The following is a 16,179-nucleotide window of genomic DNA, read 5'->3' as shown; positions in this document are numbered from 1 at the left end:
TTTTGGACGAATCTGCTGCTCGTACATGTTACTAATCGTTTGGTGTTGGGAACCAGAATTGTTTTGCATTCTTGGCCGTAGATAAGAACTGTGTTGTGCTGACTGGATTACAATAACAGGCCTGGAATATTAACTTTTTTGTTGGTGGAGGAAAAAAAAAAGAAATAGACTGCCTCTAGGTTTTGGAACAGTGATTAATATCAGAAATTAAAGGCTTCTCTTGAAAATGACAACTAAAAAAGCAATTAAGGCCCAGGAGCGAAGAGGTTCTACTGATCCACAGGAAGGGGCTATACCCCCAGATATGTTTCAAAAAATAATGGAAGGGATTAATGATATAAAACAGGAAATGAAAACTGAACTGACAGATATAAAAGACTATATTAAAACACAAGTGGATGAGATTAAAGGGACAATTGGGCAAATAAAGGAGGATGCAAAAAATACTAAAGAAAAGGTACAAATCTTGGAGAATAGAACAGATATATTAAATCTGGAATTAGAAAAAAACTTGGACTATATGGCTGTGACTGAAATGAAAAACAAAGAACATTGTTTGAGATTCCGTGCAATCCCTGAGGAAACAGGTGAAGACATCAGAGATAAAATTGTTAATGCTTTAGTAAAATTTCTGGATTTGAATGAAGATCGGATGGAATTTGAAATAGACAAAGTGTATAGAATTAATTCCAGATATGCAACAATGAATAAAATTCCAAGAGATGTGCTTGTTCATTTTATAAAGAAGACGACCAGAGATATGGTATTACAGCAACACTTTAAAAATACCTTTAAAATTGATGGTAAGGAAATACTGGTGATGAAAGAAATTCCTATTAGACTTTTACGTAAGAGAAAAGAATATGCTTTCCTTACAGAGAAACTCAAGCAACGCAAAATTCAGTTTAGATGGGATGTTCCAGAAGGAGTGATTTTTACATTCAGACAACAGAAATATAGATTGAATACTGTTCAAAAAGCAAGGGACTTCTTGAGAAAAGCTTCAAAAGACATGGATGAAGATAAACTCAAAGGGAAGGAAGATGATGGATTAAAAGGAGCATCAGGCACATTTTAAAATACACGCTTAAAGATGGATTACAAATATCTAACTTGGAATATAAATGGAGCCAACACGGCGCAGAAGAGAAAGAAAGTGTTTCATTATTTGAAAAAACTAAAATTGGATATAATTTGTTTACAAGAAACTCATATTAAGAAGAAAGATTCCAAATATTTGATTTGTAAAAATTTGGGTGAAGAATTTATTTCGGCTGGACCAAAAAAAAAAAATGGAGTTGTTCTCTACATTAACCCACAATTGCTTCCTAAATTGGTATTACTGGATGATAGTGGTAGATTTGTGGGGGTTGAAATTACTCTACAGGGTACAAACATTTTGATAGTGGGTATTTATGCCCCCAATGAAGATAAAACAAGGTTTTACACAGGACTTATGGAAAAATTGTCAGAGTTTTCATATGATCATTGGTGTGTCATGGGTGATTGGAATGGGGTAATCTCACCAAAAATTGATAAGCTTTCTGAAAAAAATATCAAAGAGACACAGGGTAAATTACCGAAGATTTGCTTTGAACTGATGGAACATTTAGAATTGGTGGATACCTGGAGATATATAAATGATAATGCAAAGGAATTTACTTATTTTTCAGAAAGACACAAAACATTCTCGAGGATTGATATGATTTGGATGTCTAAAATTTTAGCGAAGGATACTTTTAAAATGGATATATTACCAAAAACTTTTTCGGATCATAATCCTGTGATATTAATTTAAAAAAAAAAAAATCTTGGATTTAGATGGAGACTAAATGAATCTTTATTACAGAATGACAAAGTAGTACAAAAATGTAAGAAGAAATTAAAAGAGTTTTTTGAACATAATTTACATAAAGGAACAAGTGAAAATATCGTTTGGGATACAAGTAAGGCATTTATGAGGGGATATTTTATTAAATGTAACTCTGAATTAAAAAAAAAGAAACAACAGAAAATGCAATTAATTTTGGAAGAAATAAAACAAAAAGAGGAAGAATTGAAAAAGAATCCAACTAAAGTTTCTATTGTAAATCAAATTAAAATGTTACAGAAGCAAGTATCAATGCTGACAGTTAGAGAAATTGAAAGAAAACTAAATTTTGCTGAACAAAGGACTTTTGAATTTGCAAATAAACCTGGGAAATGGTTAGCATATAAATTAAGAAAAGAACGTCAAAAATATTATTTTAAAGATACAAGAAGGAGAAGAGACGTTGACAGATAATGTAAAAATCAAAAAGATTTTTCATCAATATTACTCAACATTGTACAAATGTCAGGAAATTCCATCTGAAAAAATAGAAGAGTATATATCTAAACAGAATTTGCCTAAAATTACAGATTTTCAGAGACAAGCTATTAATGGCCCTATTACGTCAAGAGAGATATCTGAAGCTATAAACAAAATTAAATTAGGAAAGGCACCAGGACCAGATGGGTTATCTGCAATGTATTATAAATGTTTGGAGGAAGAACTCTTACTACCTTTACAGTCTACAATGAATCTTATTCTGCAAGAGGGAAAGATACCGGATAGTTGGAAAAATGCTAATATAACATTAATACCTAAAGAGGAGCAAGATTTAACTAAAACAAAAAATTATCAACCAATATCTCTATTGAATAATGACTATAAAATTTTTACAACGATCTTGGCAGAAAGATTGAAAATAATATTGCAACAATTTATTCAGGAAGATCAATCAGGGTTTTTACCTAAAAGACAATTACGTGACAACGTCAGAAATGTCTTGAATGTCTTGGAATATTTAGAACAACGAAATGATAAACAAGCAGCTTTGATTTTTTTAGATGCTGAAAAAGCATTTGATAATTTGAATTGGAAATTTATGTTTCAGGTTTTGGAGCAAATGGATTTTGGAGATAATTTTATAAAATGGATTAGATCGATTTATACATCTCAGAAGGCTCAGATAATTGTTAATGGAGATTTAACGGATTCATGTGAAATACAAAAGGGTACAAGACAGGGATGTCCTTTATCTCCCCTTTTATTTATTCTGGTTTTAGAAGTGCTGCTTAGAGATATAAGGCAAGATAAAAGAATTTCGGGATTAAAGATAAAAAAAGAAGAATATAAATTGAGAGCATTTGCTGATGATTTGATAATTGTACTAGAAAACCCTTTGGAAGGAATTAATGTATTGATGGACAAATTAAAAGAATTTGGATCGTTAGCAGGATTTAAGATCAACAATCAAAAAACAAAGATGTTGGTGAAAAATTTAACTTTAAGGGAACAGAAAGAGTTAATGGACAAGACAGATTTTACAATAGAGAAAAAGTTGAAATATTTAGGTATCATTATGACAAACAAAAATTCGAAGTTGTTTCATAATAATTATGAAAAATTATGGACAGAGATTAAGAAAGACTTGCTAAAACGGGATAAACTACAACTGTCATTAATGGGTAGAATATCTGTGATAAAAATGAATGTATTACCGAGAATGATGTTTCTGTTTCAAACAATACCTGTAATATCCTCTGATTTACCTTTTAAACAATGGCAAAAAGATATCTCTAAATTTGTATGGCAAGGAAAAAAACCAAGAGTTAAATTTAAACTACTACAAGATGCCAAAGAAAGAGGAGTACTGGGATTACCAAATCTGAGACTTTATTTTGCTGCCTGCTGTCTAGTCTGGATAAAGGGATGGATCTTATTGAGGAATAAAAGACTATTGGATTTGGAGGGCCATAATTTGAAGTGGGGATGGCATGGATATCTATGGTATGACAAAGCAAAAGTAAATGTAGACTTTAACAATCATTTTATAAGACGTCCTCTGTTGAAAATATGGAATAGATATAAACCAAGGTTTTATTCGAAAATACCATTATGTGTCTCAAGTCAAGAAGCGTTTTACAGAAGAGAAATGGCTGGAAAAGAGAAATGGTTAACTTATCAAGAACTATTAGAAAATGTACATGGAGAATATATAATGAAAGAGAGAGAACAACTGACAAAGGAAGGATATAGTTTTCAATGGTTTGCCTATTTACAATTGTTAGAAAGATATAAAATAGATAAGAAAATGTATGGGTTTGAAATAAGTAAATCTGATTTTGAAATAGGATTGTGTACAAATGATGAAAATATAATTGCGAAAATGTATAAACTCTTATTGAAAATGGATATGGAGGAAGAACAAGTAAAAGAGTGTATGGTAAAGTGGGCAAAAAATTTTGGTTATAACATACAAATGGATCAATGGGAAAATATGTGGAAAAAAGGCTTGAAATTTACACTATGCTATAATCTTAAAAGAAAATTTTTATAAAATGATGTACCGTTGGTATATGACTCCAGAAAAGTTGTCAAAAATGTATAGTAATGTTTCTAATGTTTGTTGGAAATGTAAACAACAAGAAGGATCATTTTATCATAAGTGGTGGCTGTGTAAAAAGGCAAAATCATTTTGGGCACAGATAGGTAGGAAGATGCAAAAAATTCTGAAGATAAATATTCAATCAAAACCAGAATTTTTTTTATTGGGTTTTATGGATAAACAAATAGAAAAGAAATATGGAAGAATAATATTATATATGATTACGGCAGCAAGATTATTATATGCACAAAAGTGGAAAATGGAATCAACACCAACAATGGAAGAATGGCTATTGAAATTAATGGACTTAGTAGAAATGGATAAATTGACATGTTTACTTAGAGAAAAATCGACAGATACATTTCTTAAGGAATGGAAGCCTCTCTTAGACTTTTTGTTGAAAGATCAAAATAAAATGATGATATTGGGATTTGACGATTAATTAAGACAGCCTATGGAGAAAAGGGATTCTGTATGTATATATTAAGGGACAGGTTTGATGTATATTGTATACTTATAGCTGATCTGCGACAAATCGGAAGTCAACTATTTTATTTTTTATTTTTTGTTGTGGTATTGTTATTTTTTTTGACTTTGTTTTGTTTGTTTTTTGAAAAATTTGAATAAAAATTATTAAAAAAAAAAAGAAAAAAAAGAAAAGGGCAACAAGGATGATCAGGGGACTGGAAACAAAGCCCTATGAGGAGAGACTGAAAGAACTGGGCATGTTTAGCCTGGAGAAGACTGAGGGGAGATATGATAGCACTCTTCAAGTACATGAAAGGTTGTCACATAGAGGAGGGCCGGGATCTCTTCTCGATCGTTCCGGAGTGCAGGACATGGAATAATGGGCTCAAGTTGCAGGAAGCCAGATTTTGTCTGAACATCAAGAAAAACATCCTGTTAGAGCCATACAACAATGGAACCAATTACCTAGAGAGGTAGTGGGCTCTCCGACACTGGAGGCATTCAAGAGGCAGCTGCACAGCCATCTGTTGGAAATGCTTTGATTTGGATTCCTGTATTGAGCAGGGGGTTGGACCTGATGGCCTTATAGATCCCTTCCAACTCTACTTTCTATGATCCTCCTACATGATCCAGAGTTTCAGATGTTACTGATGTGGTGTAGAAAGAACACACTCCACATTAGCTCCAATGTTAATAAAGTATAATTGTGAAGGGCCTCTACATACAATCATGAACCAGCTCTAAGAAATATCGCTTGTGTTCATTATGTTACAAAGTGATGTACATGGCAGTCTAAAAGAAAACATCAGGGAGAGTTGCATGTTATAGAATATTTTGCTTCAATGATAGCTGAAGTAATTGCCAATGAAGCCACTTAATCTCGTATTACTATTCTGAAGCATTCAAAATCAGAGGCTAAGACTAAAATCTTGAAAATCTCAGTTTCCAACAGGTCACAAAGCCTATACAGAAGTTCTTCAGTGATTTTACTCATATGTAAGAAATTTACATTTATGCTACAGATCAAATAATAGGCTCAATGCAGTCAGCTAATAACTCTTGCAGGAAAAAATTGAGTTGGCCAGTTTACATCGGAATATTTGATGATTCCCTAGGGAGTGATCTAATTTAGCATCTTTATTGAATCTAGTAAATAAAGCTATAATTTTGAAACTGCCAAGCTTGCCTAATATTATATATGCATTTGGCATCTATTCAGTCACTGATGCACTTATGAAATGGAATTTATTTTGTGAAAAATGACGCACAGAAAAAAAATCTGCCCCATATCACTGCTGAAAATGTTATATTCAGTTTAGATGTCTGTAAAGTAGGATTGCTGTTTTGTACATGCAGCATATCACGTTTCTCAGCATAAAACTAAGATGTGAATTCTGGCTGATTGACTTGAGAAATGAACACAACCAGGTTTACTCTGACTACATGTATAATGATTCCTCTTCCAAACCTGCTCCTGCTCCAGTTCTGTCAGAATACCGAAGGAGTATACTTCTTAAGTCTGTAATCTCATATACAGGCGGGCCCCGCTTATACGGCAGGTTCTGTTCCGGACCCCCGCCGTAAAGCGGAAATCGCCGTAAAGCGGAACCCCATTGAGTATAATGGGGCACATCGCGTGAAAATGCCGCAAGAACGGCAAAATCGGCTTTAAAACGGGGAATGAAAGCCGCCGCATTAGCGGAGCACCGGTAAGCGGGGCCCTACTGTATACTTATTTGGGAATAAGCTCAACTGGCCACAGTAAAATGTAGTTTTTAATAAATATGCGTAAGATCAGGCCATTATGTGCATTTAGAATTGCAAACTTATAGCACAATCCTATGCATGTTTACTTGGAAAGAAGTTACTTAAATTTCACTACTGTGAAATGCTGGGAAATCAAGAACAAGAAGTTAACATTTCACTGTGGCCCAAAGGCTAACCAGAAGCAATTGTTAAGAAGGTCTGCTGTATAAATAGGAGACATGGACTTTTAAAAAAGCTTCCTCTTTACTAGAACAAATTATTTTACATTTAATGACTGCTTAAACTACCGTCTACATTACATTACAGAATTAAGTAATTCATGCTGATAGTCTGGATTTAAACTACATTTTTTTAATCAGCACACACATTTTTAGTTGGCAATAATTCTCTTCAAGAGTCATTTACAAAATCTTCACAAAACAGATTTAAATGCAAATCATCCATTTTTGCCACTTTTACTTCACTTCTATATGGCTAAACGGCTTCCCATATACATCGTATGCACTGTATTTTCCTTGAAGTTACAGAAGCATGTAATCCCTAAACATTTAATCCTAATCAACATAAAACAATGTCCCATTCAAAATGGCCACAAAACTACTTCCAGGTACTCACTCGAGGCCTGAAATGTCAGTAGTTTGATGAACAATTTAACTTGCATTGTAAGAAACACATTCTTACAAAATAATATATAGTAGAGCCCCGCTTCTTGGCGCCCTGCTTTGTGGTGTTCTGCTAGTACAGTGCCAGCAGGGCAATCAGCTGTAGCGCGGGGAGCTTCAGGGGCAAAGCGGCTAGAGCTCCCCGTGCTCCACCTGATTGCGCCGGAGCAGCAGCAGGCTTCAGGCTATGTCCCACTTTCTGGCTATTTTCACTTTTCGGTGGGGGTCAGGGATGTAGCCTGCCGTATGAGTGGGGCCCTACTGCACACAATAATTATGAATTCTAATGCTGTAGTTTCCCCCATGATTCATATACCAGCTTTAAAAAATACATGCTGAAATTGTTTAGTTCTGCACAGAAATTCTGATCACTACTATTCTAGAGCTTTCTAAATCATGACCGTTTATAACAGTCAAACTTACTTTTAAAAACAAGAAGTAACTATTTGCAGACAGCAAAATGTCTAATACAGTAATCCTAATCCCTGGAGGGAGGGAATTAGAATTGCAACGAGGTGCTTCCCATCAGTAGACATCTCTGCCAGTGGAAAGCTCCACAGGCATGATACTGATGGATCCAAAGCCCCTTTGTTTGTTGGACAGCCCCCAAGATCACACTCTCCCTCTATACCAGGTTATGACTCTCGGATAGGCAGCAACGGGTGGCATTGGGAGATGAGGTTTCAGACCCTTGGCCTCTTCATTGTGGAGTGCCACAGGGTTCTATCCTCTCTCCCATGCTATTCAACATCTATGTGAAACCGCTGGGAGCCATCATCAGGAGTTTTGGGCTGCAGTGCCACCAGTACGCAGATGACACTCAGCTCTATCTCTCCTTTAAGTCCTCACCAGAGTTGGCTGTGAACACCATGTCCAAGTGCCTGAAATCCGTAAGTGGATGGATGGGAGAGAATAGGCTGAAGCTGAACCCCGACAAGACTGAGGTATTACTTGTGGGAGATAAAAGGAAATTAGGAATTACTGACCTGATGCTTGATGGGGTAAGTTTACCCCTGAAAGACCAGGTCCGCAGTCTTGGGGTCATACTTGACTCCCAGCTGTCCATGGAGGCTCAGATTACAGCAGTGAGCCAGGCAGCTTGGTATCAATTACATCTGATACGGAGACTGCGTCCCTATCTTCCTGTTCACCTGCTCCCTCAGGTGATACATGCCCTGGTCTCCTCTCGCTTAGACTACTGCAATGCGCTCTACGTGGGGTTACCCTTTAAAACGGTCCAGAAATTACAGCTGGTACAGAATGCGGCGGCATGCTTGATTACGCATAGCCGTCGCTGGGAGCATATCACCCCAGTGTTATTAGATCTTCACTGGTTACCAGTTGTCTACCGGGCCCAATTCAAGGTGTTGGTGTTGACCTTTAAAACCCTATACGGTTTCGGCCCAGTATATCTGAAGGAACGCCTCCAGAATCACCGATTGTGCCGCCTGACGAGATCAGCCTCGCAAGACCTTCTCTCGGTCCCACCGGTGAGAACAGCTAGGCTGGTGCGAACCAGAGAGAGGGCATTCTCTGTTGTGGCCCCCACCCTCTGGAACTCCCTCCCTTTTGATCTCAGACATGCTCCCTCCTTGTCCAGCTATCTCCGAGCCTTGAAGACCTGGCTGTTCAGGCAGGCCTACAAGATTGGGACAGATTAATTTATGTTATAATTGAATTAACGGATGGTTTCTTTAGCTTAAAATTTGATTATGTTGATGTATATGTATTGCTTTATTCTGTTGTTCGTCGCCTAGAGTGTCCCTAACCCGGACAGATAGGCAGCTGAAAAATAAAATTTATTATTATTATTTATTATGACTTGAGGCAGTACAGTGTAGTAGTTAGTGTATCAGACTAGGACCTGGGAGACCAGTGTTCAAATCCCCACTTGGCCACAGAGCCCACTGGGTGACTTTGGGCCAGTCACCATCTCTCAGCCTAATCTACACCACAGGGTTGTTGTGTGGATAAAATGGAGGGGGCAGGAGCATGTACGCCACCTTGAGCTCCTTGGAGGAAAGGTGGGCTATAAATGTAATAGATTTAAAATACATAATTCTTCCCTTAGTGATTTACCATTGATGTGAAATCTTTCTCCTATGTTAGACATTAAGAGGCATTTTACAATCCATTCTAAGTATTCAAAAGGCTGTTGGTATTAAGCGAACGTACAATGTGGTTACAAAAGTACACATAAAATACTATCAAAAAGCCTCCTATTTTCAGCTGCATGCAACAGATATTTCACTCCATTTATTTTCCAAATCGGGACTCTCTGAAAGTATTTTTTAGTGCAGTTTTTCCACTAGTATTGATACCATGCACACAGAAGTTTTCTTCCTTGAATCAGTTTTCAAAAAAACTATATATCTCAATCTGCACTTTGGAATGAAGATTTTCAAGTATTTTTAAATAGTTCACAGTGATCGCTCTGGATGTTCACGTCTTTGAAGCAACTTACCAGGAGTGGGAGAACATCTATTGATACTGGTTGTGGAAATCCTTTCATGAATACTGGGGTTTAGAAGACAGTCTGGGGTCTCCATAGTGTCTCTTTCACAATCTGACATGCAGTTTATAGTTGCACTTTCTTTATTCCAAGACAGCATGCAGTCACTACTTTTAGCATTCTCAGTCTCAGGCACTCGTTTCTTCTTTTCGCTGTAACTTGCACCGGTTTTACTTGACCCTTGCAACATTGCCTCTGGATTACTTCTTGAATGGCTATATTTACAAACCATTCCATTAGGACCCTCTGATTTCTGCAGGAATTGAAAAGGAAGGCTAACTCTTATTTTATTTTTATTAAGGTTAGAAGGTGAAAAATAATCTTCGAAAGAAGTATCTTGGTCTTTAGTAGACTCAACAGGGGTGAGCACTGATTTCAAGAATTCACTTTGAGAATCACTCTCAGATAACACTGAGGTATTCTGTCGAAGACTCGATCTCCTCGGTTTCTTTTGCTTTTTGCAAGTGGAAGAACAATCAGTTGTTCCTGGAGAAAGAGTTGGATTAATTGAAGGTAAATCAATTTCTGAATTTGAGCAATTGTTGCTCCTACTTTCAGCAACTTCCAAGTGATCATTTTTTTCTGGAGAAACTCTGTAATCATTGTTTGCCTGAAAAATGCAATTTCCAGTTGTGGTGGTAAACCAATCATTCCTATCACCATGTTTCTGTGCAGAAGACATTTCAGTTTTTGCCATTTGGGGAAGTAAGTCACCTTCCAAGCACACTTTTTTTCTTAAATGTTTGCCACTAGGTTGTCTTGGATTTGTATGTTTGGAGCCACCTGTGGAAACCGGAGAACTCCCTAAAGCACCCATGGAAACATCTGTGACGCTTTCAACTTCAAGCACACATTTGGTAGATCCCTTTCTAAGATTCTTGCTTTTAGAATTTCTCAACAAGTTAGTGAAACTTGAGTTTAAGTGGTCACTGCTGTCTCCTAAAAGCAAAAAGCAACAGCATTATATTAAAAGCAGAAAACAAGAAGCATCTTATCATTCAAAGAAATGAATATGAATTTTAGGTACAGCTCTATTCAATCATTTATCTAACAGGTCAAAATCTAGGAAAGTTTAGGTTTCTCTAGGTTCCATTGAATTAAACAGAATGAGCACTAAGTATCACTTATTTCAATGGGATTAGGTACACGTAACATTCTCTAGTTTACATCCATTGGCTGAATACTAAACCATATTTAGTGGAACATGCACAATCCTCATGTTTGTGTACATTCCTTAGGGTTGTGTACCCCCCCTATCTAGCTGAGTGGTGAAGAGATTAGAAGCATCTGCTTCTGTTTTCACCTAGCCATGGTTTGTTGTTATAAAATAATAATAATAAATAATAATAAATTTAATTTATGTGTCGCCTATCTGGCCAATGGCCACTCTAGGCGACGTACATACAATAAATATGGCAGAATACAATATAAAAATACAGTGAAATATATAAATTATAATAGCAAACAATACATAATAGGAGGCATTTAAAACAGAAGAATATTAAGCCTCCCCAGAAGTCCCGAAAGCCTACTGAAAAAGCCAGGTCTTTAAGGCCTTGCGGAACATATTCAGGGAAGAGATGTGCCGAAGATCTTGTGGGAAGGAGTTCCAGAGGGTGGGGGCCGCCACTGAAAAGGCCTTCTCTCTAGTGCCCGCCAACCTAGCTGCTTTGGTTGGCGGGACTGAGAGAAGGCCTTGTGTGGCCGATCTTGTCAGGCGGCATGATTGGTGGCGTGGTAGGTGCTCCTTTAGATAAACTGGGCCGAGACCGTGTAGGGATTTAAAGGTTAAAACCAACACCTTGAATTGGGCCCGGAAAACAACTGGAAGCCAGTGCAGATCGAACAACACTGGCGTGATGTGGCCCCGGCGACGACTGTTTGTGAGTAATCGAGCCGCCGCATTTTGAATAAGTTGTAGTTTCCGGACCATTTTCAAGGGTAACCACACGTAGAGTGCATTACAGTAATCTAATCTAGAGGTGACCAGGGCATGTACTACCAGTGGGAGCTGATGAACAGGAAGGTAGGGTTGCAGCCTACGTATAAGGTGTAGTTGGTACCAAGCTGCCCGGCTCACAGCCGAAATCTGAGCCTCCATGGACAGCTTGGAATCAAGTAAGAACATAAGAAGAGCCTGCTGGATCAGGCCAGTGGCCCATCTAGTCCAGCATCCTGTTCTCACATTGGCCAACCAGGTGCCTGGGGGAAGCCCGCAAACAGGACCTGAGTGCAAGAACACTCTCCCCTCCTGAGGCTTCCGGCAACTGGTTTTCAGAAGCATGCTGCCTCTGACTAGGGTGGCAGAGCACAGCCATCATGGCGAGTAGCCATTGATAGCCCTGTCCTCCATGAATTTGTCTAATCTTCTTTTAAAGCCATCCAAGCTGGTGGCCATTACTGCATCTTGTGGGAGCAAATTCCATAGTTTAACTATGCGCTGAGTAAAGAAGTACTTCCTTTTGTCTGTCCCGAATCTTCCAACATTCAGCTTCTTTGAATGTCCACGAGTTCTAGTATTATGAGAGAGGGAGAAGAACTTTTCTCTATCCACTTTCTCAATGCCATGCATAATTTTATACACTTCTATCATGTCTCCTCTGACCCGCCTTTTCTCTAAACTAAAAAGCCCCAAATGCTGCAACCTTTCCTCGTAAGGGAGTCGCTCCATCCCCTTGATCATTCTGGTTGCCCTCTTCTGAACCTTTTCCAACTCTATATCCTTTCTGAGATGAGGCGACCAGAACTGTACACAGTATTCCAAATGCGGTCGCACCATAGATTTATACAACGGCATTATGATATCGGCTGTTTTATTTTCAATACCTTTCCTAATTATCGCTAGCATGGAATTTGCCTTTCTCACAGCTGCCGCACACTGGGTCGACATTTTCATCGTGCTGTCCACCACAACCCCGAGGTCTCTCTCCTGGTCAGTCACCGCCAGTTCAGACCCCATGAGCGTATATGTGAAATTAAGATTTTTTGCTCCAATATGCATAATTTTACACTTGTTTATATTGAATTGCATTTGCCATTTTTCCGCCCATTCACTCAGTTTGGAGAGGTCTTTTTGGAGCTCTTCGCAATCCCTTTTTGTTTTAACAACCCTGAACAATTTAGTGTCGTCAGCAAACTTGGCCACTTCACTGCTCACTCTTAATTCTAGGTCATTAATGAACAAGTTGAAAAGTACAGGTCCCAATACCGATCCTTGAGGGACTCCACTTTCTACAGCCCTCCATTGAGAGAACTGTCCGTTTATTCCTACTCTCTGCTTTCTGCTTCTTAACCAATTCCTTATCCACAAGAGGACCTCTCCTCTTATTCCATGACTGCTAAGCTTCCTCAGAAGCCTTTGGTGAGGTACCTTGTCAAACGCTTTTTGAAAGTCTAAGTACACTATGTCCACTGGATCACCTCTATCTATATGCTTGTTGACACTCTCAAAGAATTCTAATAGGTTACTGAGACAGGACTTTCCCTTGCAGAAGCCATGCTGACTCTGCTTCAGCAAGGCTTGTTCTTCTATGTGCTTAGTTAATCTAGCTTTAATAATACTTTCTACCAGTTTTCCAGGGACAGAAGTTAAGCTAACTGGCCTGTAATTTCCGGGATCCCCTCTGGATCCCTTTTTGAAGATTGGCGTTACATTTGCCACTTTCCAGTCCTCAGGCACGGAGGAGGACCCGAGGGACAAGTTACATGTTTTAGTTAGCAGATCAGCAATTTCACCTTTGAGTTCTTTGAGAACTCTCGGGTGGATGCCATCCGGGCCCGGTGATTTGTCAGTTTTTATATTGTCCATTAAGCCTAGAACTTCCTCTCTCGTTACCACTATTTGTCTCAGTTCCTCAGAATCCCTTCCTGCAAATGTTAGTTCAGGTTCAGGGATCTGCCCTATATCTTCCACTGTGAAGACAGATGCAAAGAATTCATTTAGCTTCTCTGCAATCTCCTTATCGTTCTTTAGTACACCTTTGACTCCCTTATCATCCAAGGGTCCAATTGTCTCCCTAGATGGTCTCCTGCTTTGAATGTATTTATAGAATTTTTTGTTGTTGGTTTTTATGTTCTTAGCAATGTGCTCCTCAAATTCTTTTTTAGTACAACCCCGAGGCTGCGGACCTGGTCCTTTAGGGGTAAACTCACCCCATTGAACTTCAGGTCAACGGTTCCCAACCTTCTCTTGTCCCCCACAAGCAGTACCTCGGTCTTGTCGGGGTTCAGTTTCAGCCATAGTTTGTTATGTCCAAACTAGGAGCTATGGTAAATGCTAACTACAATTGATTGAAAAAAGGATCACTAAGCAAAGTATGAAGTTGGCTGGTTTCAATACACCATAGCTAACACTAACCAGTTTGTCCAGGTTCAGACATAACAAACCATGGTCAGGAGATAATGGGAGTAAATGCTTTGGATATTTTCCTCATAGCTGTGCTGAAGGAGAGGGAAGTGGGGAGCACACGAGACCAGGGATCATGCATACAACACTAAACTATGATTTATTGTTAGATGTGAACACATACTTTCTCTTCAGGTAGTAAAACAGAGAGCAGCACCAGACTTGCTTGGAAGAGACTTCTTCACAAAAAAAATTTCTTACACAGGAGATAAACAAATTAAAATTATGTGCATAAAACCCTATATCCCAGGGCAGTTTACAAAACTTAAAAGTCAAAACATAATAAAGTATTAAAGCTGGGCCAAATATCCTCCTCAATTTTGGAGGACCATTTGCTGTCTGCAAAATGCAAGCGGGTTTTTTTTTTTGGTTTTTTTTTAGAAAATATATAATGGCTTTTGGTGGCAAAAGAAATTCTAAGGATTTTTGAGGGAGGTTGTCTTTAAATACAAAACAGCAACAGTTTTTAAAATGTTTTATTTTATGAAAAAAACTCACCACCTTGCTGCCACTTTGAGCGGCAGCTTAGCTGTTTTGAGCAACCCAGCCATGTTTCTGGGACAAAATGCTCCTGGAAATGATGAAACATATCCCCAGGAGCATTCTTGGGGAGTGAAGAGAAACGGTTGCACCCGCTGAGGACTGAAACGCAGGGTAGAAATCATTTTATAAATAAAAATACTTAAATAAATCCCAATAAGATGAAATACAGTACAGTTAGTTTTGAACAATCGCATCTCGGCTTATTAAGCCAAGTTCTGCAGAAGCTTTTTGCCCTTGCACTGTTCCTTCCCTTCTTGGCACACTACGGTAAGCCATGAAGTCTTAAATTAACCAGTTTCCCGTTGATAAAACAGGAAACTATGGTTACTTTAAATCATCTGGATTTAACTGTAATGCGCTGAGAAGAGAGGAGGGATGGGCTGCATGCCTGAGCACGAGGCTTGTTCATATCTTGACTTTTTAAGCCCCAAACATGATCCATGTGTGCCAGCAGAATTCAGATGCTTTCAGCATATCAAACACAAAATCAAAATTCCATTTTCAAATACAATACAGGAATACCCCGCTATACGGACCTTCACTTAATGTATACTCGCTTTTACGGACATACTCCATACTCCACCATGCCCCTGTTTACGTATGCTTGCTTCACGCTTACGGACACTTAACAGTGCGTAGGGGTGGAAATAGATGCGATCGCGCCACCACAAATCAGCTGGGAGGCGCGATCGCGATCAGCTGAGAGGCGCAGCAGCACAGCAGCAGAGGCTTTAGTGCGGGGCTTTGAGGCTCCGCATGAAGGAGAGGTAAAAAAAGTTTAAAAAGGTAGTGCTTCACTTTAAGGACATTTTCGGTTTACATATTCGCTCTGGTCCCATTGAGTACGTTAATGCGAGGTATTCCTGTATTAGCCCTATGGTTATATTACTCACATGCAGGGCCACAGAGTGCTAAGTTGGGCCATATTTTAACTCTACCCTCTGCTTCTTGAAAGAAGTATACTTTACACATAAGACTCTGCAAGGAAATCCCACTGTGCAACCTCTTGCTCACAAGTAAGTTCGGCTGCTATCTCAATCATACAGAGCTTCTACACATGAGCTTATACACTGGGGATTTTCTACACATGACTGCATGCAACACAATTGTTGCAAGGAGAAGATGCTAGATCAGGGGTGGGGCTATAAAGCTCCTGGCGCACCATGCCACAATCTACACACAAGTAGCCTGTAGATCAGCCTTTCCCAACCAGTGTACCTCCAGATGTTGTTGGACCACAACTCCCATCAGCCTCAGCCAGCATTGCCAATGGTCAGGAAAGATGGGAATTGTGGTCCAACAACATCTGGAGGCACACTGGTTGGGAAAGGCTGCTGTACATAGAGCTAATGCCCGTGATTAATTTGGGGCAGTGGAGTTCTGAACAAGAAGAGGCCAGAGCCTAAAAGT

At 38.7% G+C, this 16,179-nt stretch overlaps 1 protein-coding gene across 4 annotated transcripts in view; it reads right to left on the bottom strand.

Annotated features, from left to right (window-relative positions):
- The window catches only part of MCPH1 (microcephalin 1), a 176,847-nt gene that overhangs the window by 140,065 nt on the left and 20,603 nt on the right, over positions 1–16,179 (bottom strand). For all 4 annotated transcript variants that reach the window (XM_061622909.1, XM_061622911.1, XM_061622910.1 and 1 more), the window contains exon 8: positions 9,774–10,760. In XM_061622909.1, the coding sequence (XP_061478893.1) occupies positions 9,774–10,760 (987 nt within the window). The remainder of the gene's footprint in view (positions 1–9,773; positions 10,761–16,179) is intronic.

Source organism: Rhineura floridana, chromosome 4, assembly GCF_030035675.1.
Source record: "Rhineura floridana isolate rRhiFlo1 chromosome 4, rRhiFlo1.hap2, whole genome shotgun sequence".
Lineage (NCBI taxonomy): Eukaryota > Metazoa > Chordata > Lepidosauria > Squamata > Rhineuridae > Rhineura > Rhineura floridana.
The sequence above is the reverse complement of the archived record's forward strand: the minus strand, read 5'-3'. Positions and strand labels throughout refer to the sequence as shown.